The sequence below is a fragment of the Papaver somniferum genome, chromosome 1 (assembly GCF_003573695.1).
Source record: "Papaver somniferum cultivar HN1 chromosome 1, ASM357369v1, whole genome shotgun sequence".
NCBI lineage: Eukaryota > Viridiplantae > Streptophyta > Magnoliopsida > Ranunculales > Papaveraceae > Papaver > Papaver somniferum.
In genome coordinates, this window is record NC_039358.1 from 10,530,934 (window position 1) to 10,547,133 (window position 16,200).

The 16,200-nt window shown below is 36.9% G+C and overlaps 1 protein-coding gene across 1 annotated transcript; it reads right to left on the reverse strand.

The window, feature by feature from the left end:
• Window positions 1-2,629: 2,629 nt before the first annotated feature.
• Window positions 2,630-4,939, reverse strand: LOC113279119 (E3 ubiquitin-protein ligase WAV3-like). Its single transcript, XM_026527830.1, has 4 exons — window positions 4,771-4,939; window positions 4,003-4,568; window positions 3,576-3,916; window positions 2,630-3,486 (listed from the first exon to the last, which is right to left on the reverse strand). The coding sequence occupies exons 1-4, from the start codon at window positions 4,814-4,816 to the stop codon at window positions 2,949-2,951; spliced, it is 1,491 nt and encodes a 496-aa protein (XP_026383615.1). The 5' UTR covers window positions 4,817-4,939; the 3' UTR covers window positions 2,630-2,948.
• Window positions 4,940-16,200: the final 11,261 nt, after the last annotated feature.

Sequence of the window (16,200 nt, forward strand, 5' to 3'; positions counted from 1 at the left end):
ACAAGAACAAGGGGTTGATCCTTATTCATCTTAGCTTGGTTATGCTTCATTTCTTTTTTCACACTACCGGAGTTTAAGTTTTAAGTTCCGAACGTCTGGCACACTTTGTAAGTATAATAAAAATGAGAATGTATAACTATTTATCCCGACTGAATACACATTTACTCATACCATCCCCAATAAAACGCTAATGAATACACTAATACAAAAAATCTGTACGTGGTGCCATCTAAAATTTAACCATCATTTGCACTTATTCAATCTTCTGATAAAGTCTGTACGTCGTGCCATCTAAAATTTAATCATTTATACTTATTTAATCATCATTTGTTAAAAAAGAAAATGTTGTTAAGGTTGTAACACTGGATGAAGCATTAAAAATGTTACACAAAAAGAAAAAGTTTATGGTAAGATATGAAAAGTAAGTCAATTTAAATTATATTTAAATGCAAAAAAATAAAGGAAAACTTTATAAAAGAATCGAATGGAGTGTAGTGTAGTGAACAATGCTTACCTTTAAAGGAACAATTATCAAAATTGAGATAGAATCTCTGTGATTAGGCCTGTCAAAGGAAAAATATCCGTCGGATATTTAGAAATCCGATGCCCGACAGGTTAAGCACTACCGGATATTCGATATCCGATAATATTTTATAGGATATCAAAATCAGATATCGATTACGATAGGCTAAGCTGTCGGATATCCGATAATATCCGATTATAACAACAAAGCTTAAAAATCCTTGTAAAACATTTTCATAATTGACACTTATCGGATATTTATCCGATAATATCCGATACTATACTCGAAATTAGGATAAATTACAAATAAGTTCTCATGCTATCGGATATCGAATATTAACATTTCGGATGGGGTCTAATCCGTTTCCGATATGTTAAGAAAGAAATATCCGATAAAATATTTCATCTGATATCCGATAAAACGGATAAAATCCTATAGGATCTCGAGGAAACGGATACCGGATATCGGACAAATATTGACAGGCCTATCTGTGGTACTACATGGCATGTCCATTATGCAAGGAAAGGCATGTCTACATGAAAGGCTAGCCATGGTGCAATAAATGTGCAGTTATAGTAATCGTGCCAAGTAGAAATGTTAAGTTATCAATGTCCATCTATTTTTTATTACATGTTATAAAAAAAATATTACCGAACTAACACATGCTTTGTGACAACGACATTCTCCATCTTATAGTACACGACATACAATGGTATATTCACAACAATGAGAGCTGAAGTGGTTATTGATAATAATATTAGAGTATCAAAAATGATGGCATAGCTAATGGTAGATGTACAGGTTACCATAATGTTTATGATAAGCACAGTTTTTGGAAGAAAAAAAAGAATGCAACTTCTTAAAGAATAATTTTGTTTTGCAGAAAAACCGGGAAGACTAAGTAGAAGAAATTTTAACTGCAATTGGGAAATCAATGGTCTTTAAATTTATGCTTGAAGCTCGGTCCAAAAGCACATGACATATTACATTATGATAATGATTTGGAGAAAGCATATACATTAAACAAAAAATAAATAAATGGGTAAGTACAACTCCTGACAGAGAATAACTTCAGACACCTACTAAAAGACACATGGTTAAAAAAGAAAATATGAAACTATAGAAAACGACGATGACATGCCAAAATTGATCGAACTGAATGAACATGATGATGAAATGAACGAGATTATGGACAGGGATCCTGACAGGCCCACGTTGGTCGAGATAGATGAAGAAGACAATGAAGTATTTACTTATTAATAAGAATTATAGATAGCATGAATATTTATTTTTAGATATATCACTTTTAAACATATTATTATTCTCCGACAAAACATTGTTTAAATTTTTTAAACCAAAAACCAGTCATGTTTTATTAAACTAATAGATGTGAATCTTATAATAAACAGTGCTACCATGACGTTCTTTCTCGGGGACCAGCGCCCATCTTGGAAAAGGCCTATTATGTTGTATTATGGAACTATGCTCAAGTAGTAGTTTAAACACCATCAATAAACATGTATTGCTAACAAGGTGCTACATAAACCTGGATTCAACATAATATTGTTACATTGATCGACTTCTAAATCTCGACATAAATAAAGTTATCTATGTAGTAACACTGCATGCACATTTCTTGCATTTCACATTTCTTTTTATTTTATTTTGAATATTGGATTTCACAAATTTTCGTGTGGCATATATATCTTCTAAAACTTTTACAGATAAAATCGTTGGATACGACAATTTGTTAATAAAAATTAGGTTGGACAAAAAAAAATATAATTATTATCGATTGCAAATAAATATATGCATATAAATCTTAATTATTTTAAATCCAACTTCTATAGAATCAACTTCTTTTTATTTATTTAATATCCGCCCAAAAAATTGATACATGAATTCGGGTTTATAATACCAAATTTAATCATCAAATCTTTAAATACCTATAAAGTACCGGAATTTCATATTCCTTTAAAAATTAAACTAATCAAAGACCGGTAAAGCGAAGAATAATGCATTTGACCACGGGTGCGGGACAAAGTCCCGTCATACTAAATTAGATGATCTCACCGATCCCTGTGCGTAGCATGGGTTACATACTAGTAAAAATAAAAGGATAAAACAATAATATCCCAAACAGAATCATACAATGGATCCACAATATACGAAATTAAAAACGATGAATACAACGATAGTTACACCAATACTTCACATTTTACTTAAACGGAGTATGAAATAAAAACACGATTATGATGTATACGTTCATCATATAAATGATTACAAAGGTCTCTTCTTATTCGGTGAAAGATGAACTCCAACGCAAAGGTATGGGCAGCGAGTGTCTCCAACAAGTAATCCACTCTGGCATGACAAGGCATTGCAACGTTTTAATTTGAACCCTGAATGCATCCAATGATGAAAATTATGGAAATGGCTCGTATCTCATTCTGATTTGTTCGAGTAAGGCAAGGGTCCTTTCGATCCTTTTAATTGTGATATTTCTCTTATCCTTCTCCGCTGTGGGTACTTTATAATTGGTGGGTTGCTTGTCAAATAACTGGGCTTGTTCAACGAATAGGTCTATTAGGGGAGTGTTGAACATACCGGCAGCACTAGGGTTAGGACGTTGGGAAGCATGAGCGGCCTCAAGAGCAAGCGCATAGGCACGCCCTTGTTTGTCGTAAGTGTCTTGGGACACCATAAATTCGAGGAGCTTGTCCAGCTGAGCCGTCAGTATTGCATCAACCTCTGAGAGTGATGTTTTTGCATCATTTAGCGTTTCCCTTGCCTTCTCTAGCTCCTTCTTATCAGCCAATAATCTTGCTGCTGTTATCGACTTTGCAGTATTGATACGCTTCTCCTCTGCCAGCACCTCCTCATCCTCAACCATGGTTGACGCATCAGTGCGAGTAATATTTATGGTTCTCTGATCAAACTTAGATGTATCGTTCACACCAACCCTGTAATGGTACGCTCTGTTATACGTTTTTTTTTTTTCTTATACGATACGATATAAACGGTAAGAGTGACTAATCGAAATTTGGTATACCTGTACTTGTATTCCATAGCGAGAATGTTAGCGCCTAATCGCCCTTTAACCTCTGGGAGAGTGAGGACCACAAGGACCTTGCGGGTCTCTTGGTCGTACAGTGACCCAAATGTAACAGTTACAGGTTCATCCTCGATGTTCCCTGTTTGTTTATAGTTTCCGGCGTTTATCTCAGTGAATTTGCTAGAACCCTTTGCTGGTATAATGGTTAGCGTTAGGCCGTCAATGGCCACGCTGAGAAGCCCAGCCAGAGACGCTGAGAATGAAACATTCAAATCATCCAAGTCGGGGACAGGTGTATACATTCCTCCATAGCTATTGCTGGCGATGTCACTGAATACCTGCGAATAGAGCAAGAATGAAAAATCAAGCACCTATCTAACTGAAGTTACCAAAGACTATACGGTTATTTTAGAATCCAAACCACCTTTGGATCAAAGTCGTCAGCTCCAAAACTGAAGGTGTATACCGGGACCCTGCCAACAGGAACATTGGAAGCATTGCTGTTCTTATCTTCTTGGCCGTCTGACATAAGCATGATGGCAGCACGACGCCCTTTTGTGAGAGTGCGGTCTTCCAATATTTTTAAGGCTAATCTGAGGCCATCTTCGGTATTTGTGGTGTATTCGGCTTCTAATGCGTTGACCTTATCTGCAATTTCTGCTCGAGAATTTTCAGTGATCAGGCGCATCGGGCACAACCTATTGGCCTCGTAATTGAAAGTAACGACAGACAGACGATCAGTTCGACCAAGTTTCTGAAGCAAGAATTGCATCGCTAGTTTCATTTTCGATAATCTGGATTCCTTGTTCATGCTACCACTGATATCTAAGATGGTCACAAGATCAACGCCTAATCTGCCCTCTCCAGATTCTGCTACCCCCTTGAGCTCCAGCAACACCTTGAATTGGTTTTCCACCAATGGTGCCGTCCGTTTGTTGATGATTCTTGCTCCCGCCGTGTTCCCATCAAATTGAAGATCTGCTTCTTCTTCTGCAAAACTACGCAATTAGTTTATTTCATCTAGTATAATCAAAAATTAATGCCAATTCATTATCAGCAGAAAAGGTTCATACAAGGTAGAACATGAAGAACGATAAAGGATTAGTTGGTAATTAAGTTGAGACATCTAACAAAGAAAAAAAAACTAATTCAAACACACAAACTTAGCCTAAATTAAATAAGTTATTAAAACCTGCGGCCAGTTTGGGAATTTGCTCATCATCGTTGTGGTTCACCATCCCGGTAGAATTGATACAAAATTATCCACCTATCTTTGTATTTGGTTTTGGAGTGAAAGAAGTCTTGATGTTTATATCAACTTTTGCAAGTAATATATAGAGAGATTCAGAGTATTACCGAAATTAATCTTATTCTTTATATTATATAATTGATTTGTGCCTGTGCTATGCACCAGGTTTTTTTTTCTTTTTTTTTTTATCATATTTTTGATTCGATGTGCGTTGGCTTTTTCCGCCCAGTGAGATGTATTTTTGATTTGGTGCGGAGGGTCGAATGCATTAAATAGGTAAAGAAAATATATAAAGTTTTTTTTTTTCCTTTTATTTTTGTTGAAAATATGTGTGAAATATGTGGGGTTCTTTTTTCTCCCTTATGTATTAATTTGGAAAAGGGAGTCCTAATATATTAGGTATCCGACTTCTAAATTGAGTTTGGACTTCCGTAAAATTCTAAACACGGTAAATTAAATTTCCTTTTCCATTAAACTAAATTAATATTTTTTTAAGCAAAATTTTTATATGGGAATCAATTTCGTCGTAGCGAATTTTTGTTTTGGAAAAAATTTCCGTGGTTTAACGGAAGTATTGCCCACCTTAGATGGTGTTAATAACGTACAGTTAAGTATTTGGTGTAAACACGGTGTAAGGAAATTAATTAGATTAAAACTTTTGCGGAAGTGTTGTCCACCTTCTTATTTATTGACGGCGTTGCTAACGAACGGTCAAATACTTGATGGAAACAAAGTGTAGCCCAAGTTTTAATACCCCGACTAATAGAGTTATGCCACGTGTCCTCACCATAACTTCTACTTTAAGGGTCTATTTCGGCCAATAAAAAGGGAGGGTTTCATTATCGTTCAACGTAAGAGCTTATTTTGTCAAGGCCTTTAAAAGGGAAGAAGATAATACTATTTAATAGATTAGTATAACGATTAATTAGTGGACCTTAAACACTATTAGAAATTACAAGGTTTAGAGATCAAACACCTACATCTATCTAGGGAGGGAGGGAGTACAAAAACATTTAGGCCACACGGGTCTCTTTTCATTACATTATATTTCAACTTCCTTCATAATAACTCCTTATAAAACTTATATGGGTTAGTCAAGTGGGATTTCTAGAAATATTGGAAGACTCTTTATAAAAGAGATTTTGGGCAATTTTCTGTGAGTTCAGAGATTTTGAGAGATTCTTTCAATGATTTACAAAGAATTATGATGATTTATAGAGACAACAAAACATATATGAGTTCTATTTATTTATTTTTGGAAACAAGATCCATATATTAGAACCAAAATAAGCCACTAATCATTTGATTCGGTTTCGTTTGAGGTCAACTCTGAATGGGCATGCCCAACAATGGCTGAATCAGATGGATTAATTATTTTACAGTTTACATAATTCGAATTTAAAATAGAGTTGCTTCAGAAGCTTTAACAATATCAAAAGTTATTTTAGGAATGAGAAAAAGAGGAGATGATTCCTCACAAACTTTGTCAGATGTTGCTTTCCTCCCTTGTTTAGCTACTATATCAGCAGCTCCGTTAGCTTTCTTGTCCACTGCTTTAAAACCCAAAAAAAAAACTTTAATTGCTTTGCTTGTGATATTACTTCATCCAGATTTGCCACACTTTTCCACTGTACTGAAATTTCTTTTCCTTAAACATATAAGATCGTAGCTAGGTTATCTCCTTCAATGAACATGTTTTTAATCTTCTTAGATATGGCCCATTGAACTGTCACAAGAAGAGTTACCGCTTCTGCTGATGAAGCTCTGAAATGTCCCATGCATGCTGACTTGAATGTTCCTGTAAAATTTCTCCAAATAAAGCCATATCATGCATTAGACTTAGCTGAAAACTAAGAAGCATCACTATTTATTTTATTTGTGTATTTTTCCGGGAATGTCCAATTGATGTCTTTGATTAATGATATATGTTCATGCATATTCTTGGAAACGACCAATTTAGGATGCCGATAAGTGTACTGTCTTGTAATTGACATAGCTAGTTGATAAGGAGAAAAAGTTTTGTTGTCAAAAATTCTAGAACATCTTTCTTTCCAGATGAACCAACACTTTATAGAAGCTAGAGACATAGAGATTGAATCTCCATTTCCTAGTCTCCAAGTGTTGTACATATCTAATAAAGAAGTAGAAGAAAAAAAAATAGAGTTAGAGATTACTCCCTGGGATGCACAAGGTGGGAGATTCCAATTGATAATTCGGTCTTATAATCTCGAATAACAGCCTAGAAATATCAATCACCTCACAATAACTTAACTATATGGTAGTACCACAAGTTATTATAGAATCAAAAATAATGACACAAAGAGCTTTGTGATTACTTTTTATATCTTATCTATCGGAGATAAATCTCGAGCCAATCTTAGAGAAGATATTACTCAACACGATAGAATAAGTAAGATCAGAATATGGAACTACAGAGAAAATAGTTCGATCTGGCTTCAGAATCCCAATAAAATCTTTAAGTCGTTAACCTATATTGGTTTTAAGAAAAAACCTAGATTAAAGGAGAATCAACTCTAGTCGCGACTAGTATCACACATGAGGTGTGGGGATTAGGTTTCTCAGTTGCTAGAGTTCTCCCTTATATAGTCTTCAAATCAGGGTTTGCTAAGTTAGCTTAGAAACAAAGCATTCCATATTGACCGTTTGATTAAAATCTGATTTAAGATGCAAGCTAAGCTTTGCTTGAAACCAAAGCAATATCTCTCCACCGTTGGATGGACTTATCTTGTCACACACAAATGAAATAAACTTCATTTAGATATGGGTAACGTTATCTAAATGTGTATATTGAGTCGGCTCAATAATAGTTAACCAAAGTTAGTCATATGAACACTTTTGTCTAATCCACATTCATCTAACACATCTAGATCAACTATGATGATCAACCAATCATGGATGATCAATCAATCATGAAGTATATGTGATCCAATTGAAGCAAAATCGAATTGATTCATGAGTACTAGAATCAATTTCACCAGCATTAAGCCACGGTTTAAAAGATTGCATTCCTTATTATATAAATGTGTTTTTTCATGAGTATGTAAACATACTTGATCGATTTTAGAATTTGAGCCACTTTATTTGCAAACAGGTATGCATACTTAACTTCACGACATTAGTCATAACCAACTGTTTGCAAACTGGTACGCAAACTTTGGTTCCTGACCGAACTAAGGTGAATGATAAGTTTGTATACGGGTATGCAAACTTAGTTCCCGGACGTCAATAATTAAGTCAGTTTGCTAAGGGGTATGCAATCTTAAGTACCCTGACTTTAACCGTTGAAACAGTTTGCTAACTGGTATGCAAACTTAGTTTCCGGTCCTGGTATACTGAGTCGGCTCAATAATAGTTAACTAAATTTAGTCATATGAAAAAATTTGTATAATCTACATTCATCTAACACATCTAGATCAACTACGATGATCAATCAATCATGATTTATAATCAAAGAATCTAATTATGTTCTTCATAGAGTTGTTCAATTGTTAACAATCACATAGAAGTATATGTGATCCAATTGAAGCAAAATCGGATTGATTCATGAGTACAATAATCAATTTCATGAACATTAAGACACGGTTTGCAAAGATTGCATTCCTTATTATATAAATGTTTTTTTTTCATGAGCATGTAAACATACTTGACCGATTTTATAACTTGAGCCATTTAATTTGCGAACGGGTATGCATACTTAAGTTCAAGAAAGACATTGGTCATAAAAAACAGTTTGCAAACGAGTACGCAAACTTTGTTTCCTGACGGAACTAAGGTGAATGATAATTTTCGTATACGGGTATGCAAACTTAGTTCCCGGACTTCAACAGTTAAGTCAGTTTGCAAAGGGGTATGCAAACTTAGTTTCCCGTGCTGAATTATATCAAAACAGTTCGCATACTTAAAAAGTACACTTACTATAATGTATCCATACATGGGTATTAGCTTTAAACTCCCATTTCAATAATTGAAACATTGTTATAAGACGACAATAGTTGTCTCACACAAACCACAATTTTCAAGTGATCAATATGAAACTTTCCAAGTCGACATCAAATGACTGTCTCACACCAATCATGTAAGATGTTTCAAGTAAATTTCCACATGATCATCTTTTGACTTATTATTTAGTTTACAACAAATAAATTTTTTCCAACTAAACTCGTCAAGAATCATGATGAATGTAGCTAAGACAAAAAGCTACCAACACATATTTTGAGAAATAGATAAGTGAGTTATACTCAGCTCGAAATAAAAAATGTGTATGATATATATCGTATAACGACTTTTGTCTCAATAGGAGATAGAAGAATAGAAAATACTTTTTTTATGATAGAAAAGTTTTAGACTCCACATACCTTTTGTTGATGGAGTTCCTCCGAGTTCTTCAAAATATCTTCGTCTTCAGTTGTTAGCGCCGTGAAGTTTAAAGCTCAACTACACAATCTATCCTAGTTCGAAACTCTTATATATGGACTAGAAATCAAGACTACAGTTTTGATCAACTAAACTTGACAAACAAGATTGAGATAGCAACGCTTGCGAGTTCGAACGAGCAATGCTCTAATACACTCTAACATCCCTGTTATTTGAACGAGAAGTCATTGATTTGTTGTTTTCAGAGATTTGGAGAGGCGTTTTTAGGAAAATAGGAATGGTAGAAATATCTCTTCATCAAGGGTGATATTTCTGGAAACTTGGAAACTTGGGGAATATATGTTTTTTAGAGTATGACCAATTTTTTTTTCTTGTTTGAGATGATAACCAAGTAAGGGGCCATTTGCGGAGTAAACCAGTGGCGATATTGCATAGAAAATAAAATTAATGTAGACTGAGTGAAATAAAAAAAATAAAAAACATACGCATGAGGAACGCGATTTATTTTGACAATGAACACGTATTTTACCAGGTATTCATGGTACTTTTATTTAAAACGTGCATAATAAAGTAAATGGCAGATGTTTTAAAGTTTTGATTAGATATTGTTTTTTTTTTTGCACTACAAATCACAAGACTCTTTAACAGGTAGGTAGTCAAACAAGATATCTATGGACTTTCGTAGAATTTTTATTTGAGCGACTCCTGGAGATACTCTTAAAATCTAGAGATTGTTTGTGATTCTCTGAGAGTATTTTAAAGAGTCTTTGTGACTTGTAGAGATAAAAAATGAGACTTGTAGAAACAAAAAAATAAGACTTGTAGAAAGTTCAAGTGATTTGTAGAGATAAAAATGTGGCCAATATCCCCAAATTAATTTCAAACCGAAAAAGCGGGGGTCTAACAACACCACCCAATATTCGTTTAGCAATCTGTATGGACAAACTCGAATATACTTTTAAGAGAATCAACAAGACTCAATCAATTAAAAGTATATCAACAAGTTTATATCTCTCTCTTGATTTGATTTACTCAAGCAGGAACTGCGAGTTCTAATCAAATGCAAGGAATAACTTGGATGGTACCAAAGACCAATATCCACGGATCAATCAATATCAATCAACAACCAAAGGTCGGATTTCCAATTAGTTGATTCAAATGCACAACCTGTATTATTTCAATTATAAAGATAAAACAATATAATGCGGAAATTAAAATAACACAGAAACCATAAATTTTGTTAACGAGGAAACCGCAAATGCAGAAAAACCCCGGGACCTAGTCCAGATTGAACACACACTGTATTAAGCCGCTACAGACACTAGCCTACTCCAAGCTAACTTCGGACTGGACTGTAGTTGAACCCCAATAAATCTCCCACTGATCCAAGGTACAGTTATGCTCATACGCCTCTGATCCCAGCAGGATACTGCGCACTTGATTCCCTTAGCTGATCTCACCCACAAGTAAGAGTTGCTACGACCCAAAATCGTAGGCTTTGACAATAAACAAATCTATCTCACACAGAAAAGTCTATCAAAGGATCAATTTGTCTCCCACAGATAAACCCTAAAGGTTTTTTTCCGTCTTTTGATAATAATCAAGGTGAACAGAAACCAATTGATAATCTGGTCTTATATTCCCGAAGAACAACCTAGAGTTATCAATCACATCACAAGAATCTTAATCGTATAGATAGGCGAGGTATACTCGGCTCGAAATACCAAATGTATATAATCCAAGTCTATATATATAGCATACGACTTTTTGTCTCAAAGAGTAGGAGATAGAGTAGATAGACTTTTGAGTGATAGATAAGTTCAAGTCTTCACATACTTTTTTGTTGAGAAAATCTACCGGTTCCTTGAGTATTTCTTGTACTTGTTGTTGTTGGTGGATTTTTGTTCAAGTCTAAAATTTTAAAAGCCGAACTTAATATGTTGACATCTGCAGAGGATAAAGATATCTGATAAAGTGATGAATACTTCTTCACTTTATTAATTCACATAGAATGGAGCATGTGGCAACAATCCCAGTATTCTGTGAATTAAATGCACCCAGAACGGAGCATGTAGCAACAATCCCGATATTTTGTGGATTCATAGCATTATTAATTAATGCATGATTAGCCTTGTATTTCCTGTGTTGTTCCCGCAGAACTCTCATTATTGGTGTGGCATGACGATTGAGTGTTGCTCTTAGCGGAGTAACACGAATCTCCAAGTATCAATAGTGAGGCATGCACGAAATACCCGTACATGCTACATCTCTCGGTGTGTTATATTAGCCCGATTGAGCCTCTCGGTGTGTTATACTAGACCGATTGAGTATATTTCCTAAGGGAAGTCTGGACTTCCCGTGTCAGTCTCAGAAACGATCACGACCACGCAGGTTGGCCGCATGATTTAACCAGCCTAGACGATCCTCAGCAGGAGCAGGCTATCATCGCAATGACCACCAGCGGGCCCGTTTATGCCCTGGACGGTCGAACACATGTTATGCCCACAAATATCTACCAAGAGCCTGCCCTGAGGAAGGATGGTCGAGCTTGTATGGAGTGGCTCGTATGCGCAAAGCTGTCAACAACAGTCTCAAAAAAGTCGCGACCGTCCAACTTCGCAAGCCAAGTTGGGATCGTCCTGTGATTGATCGGTGAAGTGTGTGTACGCACATTGGCGGGCCCACTTTTCACCTACATGATCGGTTCTCTCACGACCAAGCCATGGAGCAATAAACGTTTGCTCAAAACATGGCTGGCGTGATGCTTTAAAAGCCGTGGAAACACCACTCATGTCTTAAATTGATCGCGACCATCCAACTTCGCAAGCATGGTTGGATGGCTTAGATCACACTTAGGACCGTGGAACATCACATGCTCACCTTTGGCCCAACGTAGGTCCCACACGATCGTTTTCCCCAAAGGAGGAGTGCAGCTTGCTAAACCGATCGGTTGAAGTTGCACGGGCGTGAACTATACAAAACCCTAATTATGGTTTGTGGTATGTTACATGTGTCGTTAATCAATCACGAGCGTCCATCTTCGCCAGCTTGGATGAAGGGTGCAGGAATAGACTAAGGAAGTCCAGAGAGTATCAATGTGATCATTGTGGGCCCGTCTATCTCTATGGCGGACCGACCAAGCCATGGACGGATGCCTCGATTCGTGTTCCTTGAAGGTGGCATGCCGCGCCCCTTTAAGAATCGTTTGCGGCATAGGATTCCTGTCGAAATTCGATATTGGCTACTGATGAGTGCCAAATATTGTATATATTTATCCCTTTTTGTTGGCATTTTAACTCATCTTTTGTGCATTAATTCTACATTTTATCCCATATTCTGTATTTTCATTGTTTTCAAGAATAAATATTTTTATTAATTAACTTTGCATTTTTAGGTAATAAATAAAGTTCGGATGAGTCGCGAAGCAAAAAGAGCAGAAAAGTAGTGAAAAGCCGGGAGAAATCACGCAAGGAAGCCGCGAAGAATGGTGCGCACAACCTCATTTTCTACACACAAAAGCGCCTCCTTTCTCAGCCATCAGATCAGTTCTCAGAAGCATCCGATGGTCGCTCCTTCATAGAGCATCAAAATCTAAAGTCTCTGCCAAGCACCACAGCGCTGAAATTCCAAGCCTTCATATTAGATGGTAGTTGAATCCGACGGTCGCTCCCTTGCTGTGCATCAATGTTTGATATCCCCGCCTTACACTACAGCACCTAACCTAATCTAGCACCGTTCGTTTCGTTGTATCCCTTCATCCGACGGTCGCTCCTCGCTTGCCTCCGCATCACCGTCCGATCTACCTACCAGCTCCACATCCCACGGCTAAGCTTCGCGCAACATCGAAATTTGATGAAGCCGCCTAACACCCTAGCAACCAAACCCTATACCAGCTACCCAAACGCACCCTTCTCCCAAACCATCGAGCCCCTCTCCTCCATCCCCTCCCTCTGCAGAGACACCATGTCTGCCACCATCTCCTCCACCTGCTATCCCATCTGCTCCACCATCACCACCATAAGTACCACAGCGTCAAACAATGATAACCCATCATTGTTCCCATCTCCCTAGTCCATCTACTTTACTTATTCCACACATTTTCAACCGAAACCCTAAAGTGTGAAATAGGTAAATTAGGTCGAGCTAGAGTGAAATTGAAGGCATGGAGAGGTAGAGAAGGAAAAATAGAGTAATGGGTCGAGTTCAATTTGATGTTGCTACATCAAATTAGGTAAAGAAATCAAACCCTAGTCTACTGTTTTTAATTTGGGAATTGTTTTTGGTAGAACCCTAATTGTGTTGTGGACTATAAATAGCCTTGTGGGTGTGATGTAAAAACTATGCTTGGAGTAGCCGACATCCAGGACTTTCATGTCCTGTTAATTTCATGTTTCAGTTCAATTTCATGTCCATGTTAACTATGTTCTGTTAAGGTTCTCCTGTTAATGTTCAATTTTAGTTTCACTGCATATGTTAAAAGTGTTATTTTCATGTTAATGTGCTTATGTTAAATGTGTATGTTTTAATTTCTTGTTTTCAATTCCTGTTAGTGTTGTTCACTGTTAATGCTTGATGTTCCTGTTGATGTTCAAATTTAGTTTCACTGCATATGTTGAAAGTGTTATTTTCCTGTTAATGTGCTTGTGTTAATGTTCAATTTTAAATTCCAATCAATTCCTGTTACATGTGTTCTGTTAACATGTGTTGTTCTTGTTTATGTGTTAGAATCATTGTTAATGTCTTGTTAGTGCCATCTCTAGTTCACTGTTAGTTGTTGTTCACTGTTAAATAATGGAGTGTTAGATTAAAACTTTGCTGCATAGTGTTAATTGAGTAGTGGGGAGAAACTAGTGCTCACTAGTGACAATGAGCAAGCTAGTTCTCTTCTCACTCTAAAAGAGTGCCTTAGTTTTGCTCCATGTTAGCTTCACCATCTTCCCTGCCTTAGGCTAATTGCCTTTGTGTCATTTTCACTTTGCTCCATTTTGTTTTGTTTTTGTTCATTGTTTTGTTGCTGTTTAGTTTTTCCATTGCTTTTGCCCTGTTGTTTCTTCCCTGCCCTGCAAACTCCAGTACTGCTGCTGCAATCCATCTGCAGCTGCTCTTGCTGTTGCTTTTGCCCTGCAGCTGCTGTGCAGCACTTGTGCTGCTGCTGCATTGCCTTCCCTGCTGCTGCTGCTTTTCTGCAGCTGTTGCTGCCACTCCACTTCCCTTACAGCTGCCCTGCTACTGCTGCTGTTGCTGCTTCCTCCCCAAGCCCAAAGTTCACTCAGTTCAGCCACAGTTCACTAAGCCACAGTTCACTACCAAGCCCAGGTTTGAACCAAAAGTTGAAGCCCAGTTCATTAAAAATCAAAGCCCAATTCAACCAACCTGTGGGCTTAATCCATAAGCCTAAACTCAAAAGCCCAAGACCAAACCAACTGAGTCCAAGGCTCAGTTCAATTCAAAGGCCCAAGGCCTAAAGTATTTCATTGTTAAAAACAAACCCATTAAGCCCAACAGTTCCAAAGGGTATTCAAAGCCCAATAATAGCAAATTTAGAAACCAAAATAGCTAGAAACACTCCAAAACACACCCGATCTCTGTGGATCGACCCGTACTTGCACGAGCTACAACTGACGACCGTGCACTTGCGGTATTACTGTAGGCCCCCGTTTTTATTGCGCATAATTTTATACATATCTCCGGGCCCACCAAGTTTTTGGCCGGGGATAATTTCTATACCCTTTTCCAGGCCTGCCAAGTTTTTGGCGCCGCTGCCGGGGATTGGTGCTGTGTTTTATCTGTGTTTTTCTTAGCTATTTTTGCATTTCATTTCATAGCATTTGCATCTGCATCTGCTTCACTTCATTTGCTGTTGGACCTGCTGTTCTGAACCTGTTTTTCCTCTGCTGGGACGCCACCAAGGAAAAGAACCAAAGCGCAACTGGGTTTTTGCAACAATATCAGAGCAGCTGGGCTGTGCTAAAAAGGTAAGCCTAAACCCATTCATTGAGAGAACCCAACCTGTGGGCTTCCAAATTTCTTTAATTGTGGGCTTGTAATAATTAACCCAATTTTTTTGGGCTTTTTATTTTTCTATTTTGGGTTTGTAATAATTTATTTTTGGGCTTGTTTGTTTAATTTGTGGGTTGTATTTATTTTGTGTGGGCTTGTTTAAATTCTTCCATTGGAGTTGTATTTTGGACTCTGGGTTTAAACCCAGCTGAGCTTATAACTGATTGTGGACTTGCTTCCACTCAAGAGTGGACCTCGAAACCAAAGTTTTAAAACAAACGTCGGGCCTTAACCAACTGGGCCAAATTCAACTTTCAAAGTTAAAACTTAGTGTTTCGTGAGCCGCAGCCTTCCTTCCATTTCATTAGAAGCTTGCACAGTGGGCTTGCTCCCATTCAAAAACCAAATTTTATTTCTTTTTTCTAAAAAAAAAAAAAAAAAAACAAAATTTCTTTTGCTCCAAATTTTAAAACCAAAATTCTACTTTGCTCCCATTTTTAAACCAAATTTCTTTTATATCCCACCAAAACCAAAAATTTCCCAAAAATCCAAACCCATTAAAAACCAAATAGTGGGCTTTGTGTCTTTCAAAATGGGCCAACCTCGTGCTCTCCATGAATACATGTATCCATCAATACAAATTCCATTATCATGTATTGTATTACCTCAAACCAATAACCCTTTTAAAATAAATGCAAACATGATACAAATACTTCCTATATTTCGAGGGTTCGATTCTGAGAACCCCTATACTCATGTAAGAGAGTTTGAACAAATTTGTCGGACGATGCAACCTGATCATTTGTCCGAAGACTCTCTGAAATTGCGTTTGTTTACATTTTCTTTAAAGGAAAGGGCCAAAACATGGTTTTACGGTTTGAGACCACAATCAATCACCACTTGGGAACAACTCACTAATCAATTTTTCCAAAAAATTTTTCCACATCATAGGACCATCGCTATTCGTCAAAGTATCAA

Excerpts from the sequence above, each read along its gene's own strand:
- LOC113279119 (XM_026527830.1), bottom strand. The coding sequence starts at position 4,816 with ATGGTGAACCACAACGATGATGAGCAAATTCCCAAACTGGCCGCAG. Across the intron at positions 3,917-4,002 it reads CTGACGACTTTGATCCAAAG|GTATTCAGTGACATCGCCAG; the intron begins GTGGTTTGGATT and ends CTCTATTCGCAG. Across the intron at positions 3,487-3,575 it reads GCTATGGAATACAAGTACAG|GGTTGGTGTGAACGATACAT; the intron begins GTATACCAAATT and ends GTACCATTACAG.